General features: G+C 37.0%; 1 protein-coding gene across 1 annotated transcript in view; it reads right to left on the reverse strand.

Moving 5' to 3' along the window:
• The window catches only part of FYB (FYN binding protein), a 164,785-nt gene that overhangs the window by 22,229 nt on the left and 126,425 nt on the right, over nucleotides 1–16,131 (reverse strand). Inside the window, exons 6-12 of the mRNA XM_006874683.1 lie at nucleotides 15,501–15,645; nucleotides 13,574–13,596; nucleotides 12,421–12,487; nucleotides 11,526–11,666; nucleotides 9,520–9,545; nucleotides 4,355–4,421; nucleotides 172–271 (exon numbers count right to left, since the gene is read on the reverse strand). Coding sequence (XP_006874745.1) covers nucleotides 172–271; nucleotides 4,355–4,421; nucleotides 9,520–9,545; nucleotides 11,526–11,666; nucleotides 12,421–12,487; nucleotides 13,574–13,596; nucleotides 15,501–15,645 — 569 coding nt within the window. The remainder of the gene's footprint in view (nucleotides 1–171; nucleotides 272–4,354; nucleotides 4,422–9,519; nucleotides 9,546–11,525; nucleotides 11,667–12,420; nucleotides 12,488–13,573; nucleotides 13,597–15,500; nucleotides 15,646–16,131) is intronic.

Genomic DNA, 16,131 nt, shown 5'->3' on the forward strand with positions numbered 1-16,131 from the left:
AAAAACTTAAATCTAGGATAAACTTTGTAGAAAATGAAGAAATTATGATGGAAATGATACATTGTGATATTGACAAGTACATTTATAAATGTATATGTTGGTATTTAAAAATGATCAGATGAACCAATTATTAGTGTTTTGAATTTTTTATCATATTTAAATCTGACATACTTTAAATTTTTTCCTGAAGTCCTTTTCATCCTTTTCTTGCCTTTTCAGCTTCTTAGGGTCTTTTTCTTCTGTCTTGGCCTTTCCAATATTTATTCCTTGGCTAAGATTGTAGAACACACATAAAGCAATTAACACTTTACTTCAAAATCATAAAAAAATACTATCTATTAGACTTAATTCATACCAATTTTTTTTTTAATTATTTAAAATTTTTTTTCTTAGAAATCCAATATCATTCAGTGGAACAAATGATATTCCAAAACATAAAAGAGATTCTTCAGAAGAACACAGCACAAATTAAAATGGAAGTAAGAAATCATTACAGTGAACCATATAAAAATCCCTGGTTTGTAGCTTAAGCATGGCGTCTGTATCACGGTTTCATATGCATTAATCTATCCTTAAGATCCTAGAGTCCTGGTGTGACACTGTGGGTTAATGTGCTGGACTGTAAAGCTGGTTTGAACCACAAAGTTGGTGGTTCAAGCTTACCAGCTGCTTCTCGGAAACCCCATACAGGGTTGCCATGACTTTGAACCGACTCAGCAGCACGTAACAACAACATCCTTAAAGTACCTATCTTTTTCAAATTCTTTATAGATAATTAAGTGACCTGCCCAATGTCTTTATAAAAAAGAAAAAAATTTAAAAACCTGATTTTTATGGTTTATAAAGTTTATTTTGTTGTTGTTGTTAAGTGTTGTTGAGTCAGTTCTGACCCATAGTGACCCTGTTTAGGGTTTCTGAGGAGCAGGTGGTAAGCTTGAACCTTCAACCTTGTAGTTCAAGTGGCTTTGCAGTCTGGTGCATTAACCCACAGTTCCACATAGATGTCTTTATATGTTCAAGTGCAAAGATGTCAGTTTGAGGACTAAGGTGCACCTGACTGAAGCCATGGTATTTTCAATAACCTCATATGCATGTGAAAGTTGGACAGTGTATAAGGAACACCATAGAAGAATTGATGCATTTAGAAGAATTGATGCATTTGAGTTATGGTGTTGGAGGAGACTACTGAAAGTACCATGGGCTGCCAAAAAAAAAAACAAACCGGGGTTGAAAGAAAACCAAAAAGCCCCTTAAAAGCCAGGATGTCCAGACTTTGTCTTATACTTCAGACCTATTATCAGGAGCGTCAGTGAGGAACAGGAAGAACCCCTTTGATTTGAATTAGCACAGCATCAGCAGCAATGGGCTCAAGTGTAGCAATGATTGTGAGGTTGGCAAGGACTGAGAAGTGTTTCATTTTGTTGTACATCAGGTCGCTATGAGTTGATAGTGAATCGTTGGTACCTAACAACAAAGAATATGATAATTTTCCATATGTACTTAAAATGGAATGAGATTGTTGTTGTTAGGTGCCATTGAGTTGGTACTGACTGATAGTGACCTTATTCACAGCAGAACGAAACACTGCTCGATCCTGGGCCAACCTCACTACTCTTGCCACACTTGAGTCCATCGATGCTGCCATTAGGAGGCAGGAAACATGGATTAATAAAAATATTTGAGTTAAAAGTTGATTTTTTAGAGGTAAGAAGGACCATCTTAGAAGATGGCTAATATACAATCTTTATCACTTTATCAATTGTTCATTTTATGTGAGAGAAAGAGATATGCATTGTAAATATTTGGATCAATTATTGGATTTAATATTAATAACACAAACAAAATACCCAGGCTTGGAAATCTACTGTATCTCATAAATACCAACTCTTTTAAGTGAAGTGGACAAACCTTGGACAGTAATTCTTCATTCTGTGGCTCCACATAGAATCCCCAGGGAAGATTCTAGAGCATACTAAAGCCTTTGACCAATTCCTAGAAATTCTAATTCAATTAGTCTGATTGAGTCCCAGGTACTGACACAGACAAGGAGGTTTCAAAAAGTTTGTGGAAAAATGGAACTGAAAAGTCATGGAATTTTTCCATGAATGCTGTAAAAGCTCCACAGGTGATGCTAGTTTGCCCGAGAGTTGAGACCCATTTGCTACGGTGAGTTAGGGGAGGTCCATGACTCTCTGCAGAAGGGAATTTAAAAAATCAGATTTATAAATACTATAAAATTAAAACAAAAAACTGATGCTATTTTTTATTTAGATGATCTATGATAAAGTTTTATTTATAATGGTTGTGTTAGAATGTCTGATGCTTAGTTTTTGAATCTTGGGATTTAGTTAAGTTTCCTAGGAAATGAATAGCACACCATCCTGCTTTAGGCTCTGTATCTACTGTCAGTGTCTCTTGCCTTATAGAGCTCTGGCCATATGTGGAATAGCTGGCCCAGATTAACTCTCTGGGGCTATTCAGAAAATATATGAACATTAAAAACACCCACAGACTAGCTTTGAAAATTATTTATTGAAATTTATTTAGAACTAGAACTCTACATTAGCACAAAATTGTTTTTAACTCTGAAATAAGCAACACGTAAGAAAGCAGAGGAGTCCCTGGGTGGTATAACTGAAAGGTTGGTGGTTTGAGTCCAGCTCTGGTAGCGTAGTGGTTACAAATTGGGCTGTGAACCTCAAGGTCAGCAGTTTGAAACTGCCAGATACTCCGTGGAAGAAAGATGAGGCTTTCTGCTCCCGTAAAGATTTACAGCCTTGTAAACCCTGTTCAGGGCCACTATGGGTCGGAACCAACTCAACAGCACTTAACAACAACAACAACAATAAGGTACCTTGGAAGAATGACCTGGAAATCTACTTTTGAAAAATCAGTCATTGAAAACCCTGTGGCGTGCAGTTCTGACACACATGTGGTCACTCCCAGTTGGAGACAACTCAGCAATTGATTTTTAATTTTAAGAGAGGAACAAATGCCAAATAAAGTTTAATCAGCTGAGATTTATTTGGGGTAAAGAAAATGGCCAATGTGTGGTTCTTGGAGATCATTTTATAGACTGTGGTGACATTTCTACAGTTATACAAAACAGAGAAATGCAACAAAAACTATCAGAGACAGAATTTTAGGAAATTATTTCCTGATTGTTAGGAATATTAAAACTTGGATACACTACTGAAGAACATGAGATTTTCTTTTCATAGAGAACTGAAAAAGGAAAATATTTATTATCTTTTCATCTGTTGTATTTGTTTTATCTGTAGAACTAGGTCTTCATATATGAATGGAAGCTATATGCCATTGGGATACTTTGATCTTGATACTGTCTTTAGTTCTGTAAGATTAGTTTTAGTATGATGGTAAGAACTGAAATCCTTGCAGTACACTTAGTTTTATCTGAACATTCCAGAAGAAAGCACTTACTGTGCTCCAATTAGGTAACTTTTATCTTTTATATAATCAAGTACGTATCTCTTTATTCATCTTACTTTTTTTCTTGAAAAAGCTTAAGGTGTTTCTGTCTTTATACAAAGTATATATCAGATCATTTCTCAAAGTTATTGGATTATAAGGAAGTATCCTATAATGCTGTTTTCTATGTCAAAAGAATTTTCTAAAGGTACTTCTTTTGCATCAACTTACTAACAGATTTTCATACAACTTTAACCTAAAATTAAATAGAAACCTTAGGTGCAGTAAAGAATGTCACTATTCACTGTGGACTGGGTTTTACACATTTGACTGGAAACTTTGAGAATCTGATGCTTTTATGAGAAATAGACATACTAAAATTTTCTCTCTAAAAAAAAAAAGTTACTTTTTTTCCATAAAAGAAAACAATCATTTTGTTGAAGATAAAAGACACTTGAGTACGTAGGTGAGAGGTGAGGGGTGAGATACCATCTAAGAAGTATATACAAGCCAAAAAAAGGTTTTGGAAACAGAGTGAAAATAAAGAGAGATGAATCATTAGGAGATAGTGTTTTCTGAGTGACAAAATGAATAAATGAATTCTGGTATCACAGGGCAGAGAATGATTTGGAAACATGGAGCAGGACCAGGGTGTGGTGGGTGAGAGAGGGATGAAAGAAGATAGAGAAGGGAGCAAAGGAGAGAGAGAGAGAGAAGACTCAGGAGGTAAGATCAGGACTATTCACTGAAGACTCAGTAAAACTGTTAGAGCTGTGAATCAGAAGGAAACACATCTTCAGAGAGGAGAACAGAATGTATTCGATGATACACAGTAGACACTCACCCAGTCTGGTATCTCTTCCATTGACATTTCTTGTGCAGTCCCATTTGTGTTACTTCATTTAAAGGAACATATTTTAATTACCTTGTCTCTGCTGATGGAGCAGGGTAATCAGTGGAATCTACATCATCATAAACTTCATCTCCCATATCTAACAAAAGACAAAATAGCAAATGTGGAAGCAAATTAGTCTGGGCTTTGATATGAACATTTAATAGTATTTTTCATATGAAGATAGTTTTAAGAATAACCAGAATTTTCCTGGTGTCTGGGTACATTTCTTCTAGAACCATTACCGATTCCTTAAAAAAAATAAAGGTTTTCTTAACTCCCTGGATGTATATGCTAAATTTTCTTAAAAAGAAAGAAAAAAGCCATCATGATTATAACTATGATTGTCTGAAAACCAAAGCAGAGCAAACAGTGCCTGTGATTACCTGAAGATCCCTAACTGGGATGAATGGCCAGAGAAGCAGATTGCTGACAACCAAGAGCAGTAGAGATTGAAATCAAGATTCTTATGGGATTTAGAGTGGTGTGACACTGTATTTACAGTGCTGTCTACGTAGCTGTCAATTTATCTATCTACTCATCCATCCACCTAATCTCTCTATATAATTCTATTCTAGTCACTGATCTATTCTTCATTAATTTGATCTTACAGTAGTACTGTTGTTATTGTCAAGTACCACTGAGTTGGTTCTGACTCATAGAGACCCAAGGAGTGACTGGTGAGTTTGAACTGCCAACCTTGAGGTTTAGATGACTTGGTGGTCCTGTGCTTATCCTACAGCACCACACCAGAAGTCCTACAGTAGTATTAAGAGTGACATAACCTTCAAATATAATCGGGCTGCGAACCTTAAGGTCAGCGGTTCGAAACTACCAGCCGCTCCGGGGGAGAAAGATGAAGCTTTCTACTCCCGTAAAGATTTACACCCTCGGAAACCCTGTACAGGGTCGCTATGGGTCGGAACCGACTCGACGGCACTTAACAACAACAACAACATAAAGATTATATCTATTAATGAGACACTTCAGATAGCACCAGAAATTGAAAATGATTATTGGAAAAGTTACTGTGATCTTAATCAGCTTAATGGCTTTTTCCCCAATCTGTAGATCATTTTCTTTCCAGTTGTTGTTGTCAAATGCCATCTAGTCAGTTTCAACTCATAGTAACTGTGTATAGGGTTTCTGAGGAGTGATTTGTGGATTTGAATAACCAACCTTGTGGTTAGCAGGCCAGTGCTTATCCTACAACACCACACCAGGTCTCCTTATTAATTAAGTCAGAAGGAATACATCTTCTCTGAGCCTATAATTTGCTCTATAGCCAAATATGCTGAAGAGTGAATTGAAGAAAGTATAAATGTTTTAGGACAAGCATTGGACTGCTAACCACAAAGTCAAATCCATCAGCTGCTGCTCCTTGGAAACCCTATACAGGGCTGCTGTGAGTCGGAACGGACTCAATGGCACTTAATAATAACCGGAGGAGAATACAGAGAGAAAGTTTTAAAAGGAAATCAGTTCTTTGCTACCACCAGAGAACATTGAAATTGGGTACATTTCAACCCTTACATCATTCATTAAAACATTTATATTGTTGGTGTTAAGTGCCATCAAGTGGGTTCCTTGTGGTTCGCAGTCCAGTGCTGATCCTATAGCAAGTAAGGATGAAAACTCACCCCCTGCCATTGATTAGATCTGACTCCCAGTGACCCTGCAAAAGGTTTCCAAGGCTGTAAATCTTCACAGGAGCAGAAAGACTCATCTTTCTTCTGCAGAGAGATTGGTGGGTTTGAACTGCTTACCTTGTGGTCAGCAGTCCAGTGCTTATCCAACAGTGCCTTTAGGGCTCCTAGATTAATGTTGTTGTTGTTAAGTGCCGTTGAGTCAGGACCAACTCATAGTGACCTTGTATAGTGCTTCCAAGGAGCAGCTGGTGAGCTTGAACCACTGACCTGTCCAGCGTATTAACCCACAGTGCCACACCAATTCCCAGAATAAAACATACACATCTATATGATGAATCCATTATCATGGTGCAATTGATCACTTTTATGGTCTTTTTTGTAACTACCCCCCAGATTATGCCAATTAAATTACTTATGGTCCACTGAGGGAATTGGTCAGTTTGTTATGTAAATTGAGTGATTTGTGGTCTACCCAGGGGATTGGTCGTTTATGGCCCTGCTAGACACCATGACTTAAAACTGACAAGAAGTAGGCTTACATAAAGGATCCCTGGTAGTATAGTGAGTTGGACTGCTAACTGCAACAAGGTCTGTACTTCAAATCTATCTGTTGCTCTGCAAGAGAAAGATGAAGCTTTCTACTCCTGTAGATTTACAGCCTTGGAAATCCTATACAGGGTTGGAACTGACTCCACGGCACACCACCAAAACAACAACCAGGTTTATATAAGGGCCAATTGCACAGAGGTTCAGGAGGACCTCACTACTATCAAACAGAGTCAGGAGTGAAGTGTGTCCTTTAGACCAAGGACCTAGAGTCCCTGGCGGAGAACTTCCTAGACCCAGAAGACAAAACGAATGCTGAAGATAGCACAAAATGGCGCATATGGAGAGAAGCAGGGGGTTGTGGTGGGTTTGCCAGGCCCTGGAGCCAAAGCTGAGTGCCTTTAGGCAGGAGGCTTGATAGCAAAGCTAAAAGAGTTGTAGCACTTGCAGGAATGTGCAGGGCAGAGGTCAAAGTAGGGGTCGCCTGAAGCATTTTATGTTTTCCTACACAGGGTGAAGCCAGATGCCTTTGGGTAGGAGACTTGCTACTGAGCTAAAGGAGACATAACATTGGCTTGTGCTGAGCAAGAGCAGCCTGCATGTTCCTGGTGCAGGACCAGATAGCAGGGCAGCCAGAGGGGGAAATTTTGAAGAGTCTGTTGGCAGAGGATCCTGGGCAGAGATCTCACCAGTGAGGCGAGGCCCAGTGGCAGAGCAGAAGCCCAGGGGTTGTGCAGACCATCTGGGCAGTGTGGTGGTAGCTGCAGGCAGCAGGGATGGGGACACAGCATCTGATCAGAACCACAGGGTCATGGCCAGTGAGTGATGTAAGAATGGCCTTGGGCAACTCTTCTTTCGAGACTTGGTTAGAATTGTTTACTGTTTGCTTTCTATAATTAATAATAATGGTTTTCACTTTGCAGTACTGCATAGGCATCTGCGCAGGTATCTGCTTGATCACACGAAATGAGCACAGCACCCTAGAATGGCTGATGACCTATGTGCCTTAATTCTAGCAGCCTTAGGGTTGCTGGAGACTTGAGACACAGCTTGTCTGCATGTGCAAGGCGGACAGACAAATATGTACACACAATAATCAATTCTTATTACTGGTGTTTGCTATTATTTCATGTACATGCACTTAAAATATATTTGAGATCAAAACTAAATTAAACAAAAACATTAAAAAATTTAACTATTATATTTGTTCTATTTTATATCAACTCTTTTTGGAACTAAATTTCTTAAGCATCTTTTTAAATATTGTTGTTGTTATTAAGTGCCCTTGAGTCAGTTCAGACTCATAGTGACCCTGTATAGAATTTCTAAGGAGTGGCTGGTGACTGAACTTGTGAATCAAACTCACCTTTTGATCTAGGATATAAGTACAGTATCATATAATGATCAACTTCCCTCAGTCTCTTGCATATATTCAAAGTTGTTCAATGTGGTCGAGTCAGTCCCGACACAGAGTGACCTTGTATAGACTTTCTGAGGAGCGGCTGGTGAGTTTGAACTGCCAACTTTGCAGCTGAAACCAACCTTGTGGTCTAGTGCTTATTCTACAGCACCACACCAGGATTCCATTTCCCCCCTCTTTTTCTAAGTAATAACTGGAAATAAGATTCTAATGTCAGGTTAACATTCTAGAAGAATAGATTATTTCTGGGTTTGTTTTGCTACTTTAACATATTTCTAAATTAAAACAAACTTTTGAAAGTTTCTAAATCTTTTGAGTCTGATTTTACTTTGCTAAAAAAAAATCTTCTAAAGATATGTCTCAGCTGACAAAAACTGTACAAATAATAAATTGTGTTGGGTTTTGAAGTGGAATGTTTATCAATGGGAGATTATACATTTAAAATATTTAAAATTTAGATTCACAGGGGAACTGGGAGCCTACTCTATGATGTGTTGGTAGCATACAGCGTAGTATGTTTTCAGAAATCTTTCCATAGGAGTCTAATATAATTAAAAGGCAAATGTTGACTAGACCAACATAGGAAATGCTCTGACAGAAGAAGGGTGGGCAGACCTGGTGGAGAAGGTGTTCAATCCTAACTTGTCACTGTCTCCAGAGTGGCCCCCAGAACTCCTTGGAAGAACAGTTTAAAAATCATCATTTATTCAAAAAGTGTTTTGATCATTTTATTGTGGTTTGGATGAAAATTTCCAGAGCGAATTCATTTTCCATTCAACAAATGACTCATATTTGTTTCTGTAGCATTAGTTGCAATTCCCGCCACGTGCCAGCATTCTACCCACTTCCTCGCTGGGCTCTCTAGTTCCCTTCTTCCTTATTTTCTGCCCCTTCCAACCTTCTGAACTTTGTTTTTAAGCAAATGCTGCCTTATGGTCGGCTGTTGTTGTTTTTAGCTTTTGATTATGAATTGGATGAAGGTTTACAGATCAGTTTTCCAGTGAACCATTCATACACATTTGTTTCACCTCATTGACAGCAATCCTCACAACGTAATATTATTTATCTCTCTTCCTCCCTGTGCTTCCTGCTTTCACTCTTCCTTCTTTCCTAACCTCTCTGAACAATGTCCTGGGGGAAATGCTGCCCTTAGATCTCAAATGGTTGGTTGACTATTGTCCCATGCACATGACTTCCTAGTGTTACTGTTCACTTTATGGATCTGCTTATTTTTTAGCTGAAAGTTGAGTAACAGGGACAAGTTCATTTCCAGACCTGAAAGGTGATTAAAGATCACAGTCTCGGGTTTCTAACATTCTCTATATCCAACCAATAAGCTTAGTCTTTAAAAAAAAAAAATTTCACTTTTATGATTTTGAGAAAAGCTCCTTTTTATTTCCCTTTCCCCTCTCTTTTATTGTTGAGAACTGTGGCTTGTGAAGGGATTTACCCAAGTTTATATAATTCATTATTTTCAGTATCAGAGCTATAATCCAGACATTATAACTAAACCTAAAACTTCTCCACCCCTTAATATACCAAGAAATAAAGCATAAAATACACAGTTAGTTTTTACTACTTACCTAATTGTTCAGGGGGAGCCGGAAAACTGAAAAGAAATTGAGAATACAGTTATGATCACACTAATATGAACACAGACATTCAGTGCTTTATTTAGAAGCTATATGAGCAGGTGAGATGGCCTGGAGGCATACGAAGGTTAATCTGGTGACCATCATTCCTTTCTCATTCTCCATGTCTCCATCAAGTCTCCATCTCTGTCTATCAATTTAGAATTTAGCAAGGCATTTAAAAAATTTTAAATTCCCATATTGGCCAAGAAAGTCGAGAGTGAAGACATTTGGTTTGTTTAATTTGCCAATAGCCATTGGATAAATATTTTCAGATTTATTCTATGAGTTTTGGGCATATTATTGTACTAACATAAATTAAATAGACCCAATATTTTGAAGCCATTGTGGTATAGCACTGGCCCAAAACTGTTTATTGAAATCAAAGACCAGATATGCAGTGCCAAAATTAACTACGGCCATAGGAATATTTATATGACTAAGTTTCCTTCAGGAGCCCTGGTAGCATAGTGGGTTATGAGCTGGGCTAACTGTAAGGTCAGCAGTTTGAATCTACCAGCTGCTCCACAGAAGAAAGATGAGGCTTTCTGCTCCTGTAAAGACTGACCACCTTGGAAACCCTACATGGGGTTGCAATATGTCGGAAACGACTCCATGGCACACAACCACCACCACCAAGTTTCTTTTATATGGGTCCAGATACAGGAGAATGATGACTAAGAGAGGAATGTCTATTTACACTAGAGAGTGAGAGATTATTAAAGGAAGTGATATGAAATCAGAAAAGGGTGGCATTTAGTTGCAACAGAAAAAAGATCTTTGCTTTCATTCCTTTCTGAGCTACTGCTTGTAAACACACACACACACACATCTCCAGAAGAATGGTGCACAGGACAGGAATGGCTAGTTAAATTACAGTGTGACAGATCATATATTAAAATTATCCCAAATCAGAATTGGACAATATGTAACTGAAGCAGTAAAAACAACTTCTGGTTTTATTTCTGATGAAGTAAGGGTGATATTTCAGTAATGCTACATAAAGCAAATGTTTCATGCTATGTTTTCTTATGATTTTAAGTGTACTGCATATGAGTGTTGTTTAGATATGTTACAAAGGGTTTAAAATTAGGAATGGTAATGTGGAGCTAATATTTTATAAAGACCTGATAAATATGGTAAATCTATTGTTGCTGTGTGCTGTTGAGTTGGTTCAGACTCACAGAAACCCCTATAGGTTTTCCAAGAGTGGCTGATGGGTTTGAACTGCTAACCTTGCAGTTAGTGAGGTTGGCAGTCGCTGCTTATCGAATAGTGCCACACTACTAGGCACATATAAAACAGTAAGAATGTCCAGTACTAAGGACCTGGAAGTTAGTACAATAAAGGGTTTTTTGGGGGAATAAAAGAAAATGTATGCTTTAGCTTTTATTTAGACAGACAAGTTATTTTAAATAATTTTAGATTAGCAGAAATAAATAACTCAAATAGAAGGAATATGATTGTGAAACTAAGTTAAAATATGAATAATATAAATCAATTTCTGTCAAAAAAATACTTGAAAGAGAATGTGTAATATGAAGAATAATCAATATAAAATAAAACGTGTCATTAAAATTATGAGCTCTTAGATGCAATGTTATAATTCTGAAGAAAAGGTCTACTAAATGGAGTGTTAGTGAATGGCTCTGGCTGAGTGCATTAGAGAGTGAGGGCATGTGTGTTTCCATATAGCTACGTGTTTGTGTGCATATTTATGGGGAAAGCAAAATATATTTTTGAACTATATTATAATTTTTTAATACTTTGGGCTCTTGTCACCTAAATGCATGACTGTAAGGATGGTATTATGAATGAGGATAAGATGCTTACTAGAGAATAATTTTAAATGTTTTAAACCTAACAGAATGTGTTACTGGTTATAAAATATTAGTAGCATTTGATTAAGTGAATATTAGTGTAGTTATTGTGCACTGCTTTGGTTGGCTGGCTCTTACGGTGAACCTTCATTATTGTCTGAATCAGAGACTTTTGATTTCTCTCGTATACTTTTCTTTTTGTCATCTTTTCCCTTTAACATCTTCAAAATCCCCCAGGACCACGAGTTACTCTTCTCCTCTTCAACCTGTAGCATGGAGCTTTGGAGCATGCAGGCATTGATCAGAACGCAATAATCAGTGGAATGAAAACATTGGGGTAGATGGTTCAGACTTTTTCTAATTAAACTGAACTGGTCATTCAGGAGGCAAACAGCTAATTCATTGTATCTAACAAGATGGTGCTGGTAAGCTTAGAAGTCATGCTGCTTGAATACAGGGTTGGCTAATTTTTCTATTTAGTGAAATTTCTTTTAGTTCTTAAAATATGAAGCTAAATAAGCAAGGGGCAAATTTTAAACATCAATTTTGCTTTGTTTTATAATTAAAAGTAAGCAATCAATTGATCTTAAATTTTCAAATATGTCATTGCAAAAGCTATCATCTAAAGAATTTAAGACTGGTTCTGCCACAGGTAGTATAAGATCTCAGTTTATTTGGGTGTCTTATAATCATGAAAATTATACAAAGGAGAGCTATACAATGAATACATTCTCTGAAGATTTTAAGACAAAGATTAATTGATAAATGATTGGGAAGAGTTTGAAAATGTATCTACAACATATGTAATTCTTTATCCCTTTTTAAAATTTCACTTCTTTTAACAGAGCTGTTGAGATTCTTTCAGACAATATACCACTTCATTTGAATTGCGGTGTAACTATACTTCCTGGTTTACTATTGCTGTTAGTTAAACATTCAAAACATTTCTGGAAATGTGATATGGAACACGATGTTCTGCTTTTTATCCTAAGTTTCAGTATATGCAAAAAGGTCATGGACTGATTATACTTACCCACTATCAGCTTCGTCATCTTCAATTCCATCATAAATCTCATCATCTGGTGGGGCTGGGAACATCCCTTATTTGGATTATAGGGAGAAATTTTTTTGTTAATTTTATGATTTAGTCAAGCAACCCAAATTGGATAATAAGCATCTCTTCTTTAACTATGGAAAGTATCTCTCTTTTATATTAAAAAATGAAAGCAATTTTATTTTCCTATCCTCTCATAGAGAGGAGATAATGAACTGCTCTGTTGATTCGTTTATAGATAATTCTGAAACTATAATAAATGAGAAGTAATAAGAAGGACTGTGAACTTGAGGTGCTGATCAAGATACAGGTGAGGAAGAGCAATTAGCATGAGAAGTAAATCTGAAGGCTAAACACTGAGGGCAGCTGGAACAAAGGAAAATGAAAGGGGAGCTATTAAATCCATAGTCTTAAAGAGAAACTCTTTTTAAAATCTGTTTGGTTTGTTATCCTGCGCTCCTGAGGTTCCACACTATTTGACATGCACGTATTTAATGAATGTTTATTGAGAACCTTCTATGTATGTGTAGGAAACCTGAAATTTGACTCAGCATGAGAATTTTGGTACAGCAAAATACTATTTCAGTTCCTATATTTGGTGAGAAAACTTGGTCCCTTTCAGGAGTCACAGCCAAGGTTATTATCCATACAAGAATACTTTTGAAAATGAATGGGCATGCTACTAATAATTGTGTTCAATCAGCTCACTAGGATGGTCTGAGGCATACGGAAGTGAGGCAACCCTATGACTCGACCTTTTGCACTTTTACCCTATGACTTTTGAGAAGAAAGAAGTAACTTTGACTCTGGCCTCGAAAGAAAGAAGCCATTCAGAAGCTGGGAAGAAAATCCAGGTCAGTGGCTCTTAACCCAGTGCTCTTTTCCAGAACATAAGGATCCCAATCATTATTTGTAAATGAATGCAATCTGTCATCATTGTTGTTGTTAAGTGCCTTTGAGTCTGTCTAGGGTTTCCGAGGAGTGGCTGGTAGGATTGAACTGCCAACCTTGCAGTTCAGATCAATCTTGTCATCCACTGCATTATCCTACAGCATCACACCAGGACTAAATTAGTATACATAACATTGTGGGTGAGTTGTGCAAAAATTTCTGATAAAAAAATGTGACTTACCTCCACTTCCACTCTGACTATGGCTAGGAAAAGGAAAAAAAAAAAAAAAAAAAAAAGAACATATGAGATATTAAGCTAGAAGTACAAACCGAGTAGTTATAAAAAGAAATTCCGGGTCCACTCCCAAGACCTGACTCCTAGGAGCTGTGTTTGGGACTGGACCTCTGTTTTTCTAGTATAATGTTTTCAAAACTGACAGAGTTAAGAAAGCAAAACTTATCAAGGAAGGAAAATTGGATTGAACATTTACTATCTCACATTGTCTGGCAGGAATGACTATATACATTTTTGCTTAAATAAACGGATTAACCATTTTAAAAGACAGAGAGATAAGATTGCAGTTGAAAGCTATCAAAATGTTATGTGTTGAAGCAGAAAGTATGTTCTTTATCATAGTTGATCAGTGAATTGTACATATGAAGAACATTGATATGACCTGTGATTTTTTTATATATGTATTTAATACAATAATTAAAAAAAAGAAACCCTAAAAAACAAAAACCCAACAACCAAAACCAAATATATATATAAAAAAAGAAAATCAAAAGGTACACATATGAGGGGGCACCAAAAAATTCCTGGAAAAAGAATGCAAAGATAATAGATTTTGATCACTTTTTAAAGTCTCCTTGTATAAAAATAAGTTGAGATAAAGAAAAACATAATGGTAGAGTAGTCAGTGAAATCGAGGGAGACCCCAATGAGATGGATTGGCAAAGTGGCAGCAACGATGAGCTCAAGTGTAAGAGCAATTGTGAGGACCGTGCAGGATGGGCAGTGTTGTGTTCTGTCGTGCATGGGGTAACTGAGTCACATCTAACTCAGCGGCACCTAACAACAACATGAAAGTTTACTGTAGGAAGGCCAGATTCCAGGTTTCTCAGTGCAAGACCTGAATGATGAATTAACCAGGTGGACAGTGGTTGGAAGAGCATTTCAGGGAGAGGAAACAGAGAAGACAAATGTTGGTGTGAGAGAAGATGACACCAAGAAGGGGAGAAATGGGATATGAAGCTAGAGAAGTAGCTAAGAACTATCATCCATAGCCTACTGGTTTGTAATACAGAATTTGATGTTGATTCCCATTGTAATGGCAAACTACAGAAAGAAGGAGAGGGATGTGCTCACTTTAGATCAGGGGTGGGGAATCTTTTTTCTGCCAAAATTTATAACATCATTCGTGGGCCATACAAAAGTATCAATTTAAAAATTAGCCTGCTTTATTTGGTCAAATATTTAATTAATTCACCCCTAAAGTGATGGCCGGAACTGCGGTTGTCTTGACAGGACCAGACCAAATGATTCTGATATATGGCGCATGGGCCCGACGGTCCCCAGCCCAGCTTTACATTAATATTTCTCAAAGCATGTTCTAGGACACTATTTTGTAAAGAAAAGTTTTTAGGCTAATTGTTTAGATTGTATAAATCTGATTAGATTAAAAAATGTCAATATAGAAAATGGAGGGCATTAATTTTACCTTTTGAAGTACAAAGTGGAATTATAGTACAAATCGTTCTTTCACTGTTGTCTTTTCAAGTGAGAACAACAAATACCTTACGACCATAGATTAAGAGCAAAGTTTATGATACTTTGTGCTTAATATTTTGCCACATATTTAATTTAGGCATATCCCTAAGATCAAATCATATCAGAATGAATATTAAAAAAAAACACGGATTTGGAATGGCATTTGGTGAGCTCTGACAAAACACCCATTTCAAGTAGCTCTTGCCACATATAACTGAAGAGTCAAATAAAAGACAGTAGAGTTTTAAGTAATCTCGAACCCATACTGGGGAATTGTAAATGGCAATTTTGTTTTGGAATAGAGAGCAATAGGAAATACGGCAGGTAAACTTCTAGAGTCTTAAAATACATACTCTCTGATAGTTGAATCGGTTTTATGATGGGTATCTACTTGTACCTGCTAATATCATCCTGTTCTGCAACGTCATCATATACTTCTTGGTCATCATCAGCAGGTTTTGATGGGTGAGCACAGAGGGATGGTTTTGTCCTTTTCAAAGAATCATAGTCAATCTGGACCACAGTTGTTTTAATATAGCCATCTACAAAAAAGGAACCATTTCTGTTAAAGCAATTGTCAGAGAGCACTCAACAGCCACTGGTGTTCAATATAGTTAAGGTCTTGTACACTTGTGAATAAAATATGTTTTGCACATTTGCTCTTTAAAATTTCCCTTCATTTACTTGTAAGCTAGATTCACTGACCTCCCATGAAGACATATGTTTTACTGTACCATGTCCAAGTCCTGGCTTGCTGTGGCTTGGTCTTTATTACCAAGACTCTAAAGTGATTCACATGAATTTCTTTTCTTCTTCTTCTTTGTTTAAACATCATTGAGAGTGTCTAATGCCTTCTTCTGCCTTTTTTTGGGAAAAATATAGAAATATGCATGGTTCCCACTAAAAATATAACCCAGATGAGGTCAAGATGGACTACAGTTGTCATATTAAACCTTCCTGGCTTTATCCACCTATAACCTGTTCCTCCACCAGTCATCTGATAGTTGTTGTACAGTGGTGGCTTGTGA

Source organism: Chrysochloris asiatica, unplaced genomic scaffold (genome assembly GCF_000296735.1).
Source record: "Chrysochloris asiatica unplaced genomic scaffold, ChrAsi1.0 scaffold00293, whole genome shotgun sequence".
Classification (NCBI taxonomy): domain Eukaryota; kingdom Metazoa; phylum Chordata; class Mammalia; order Afrosoricida; family Chrysochloridae; genus Chrysochloris; species Chrysochloris asiatica.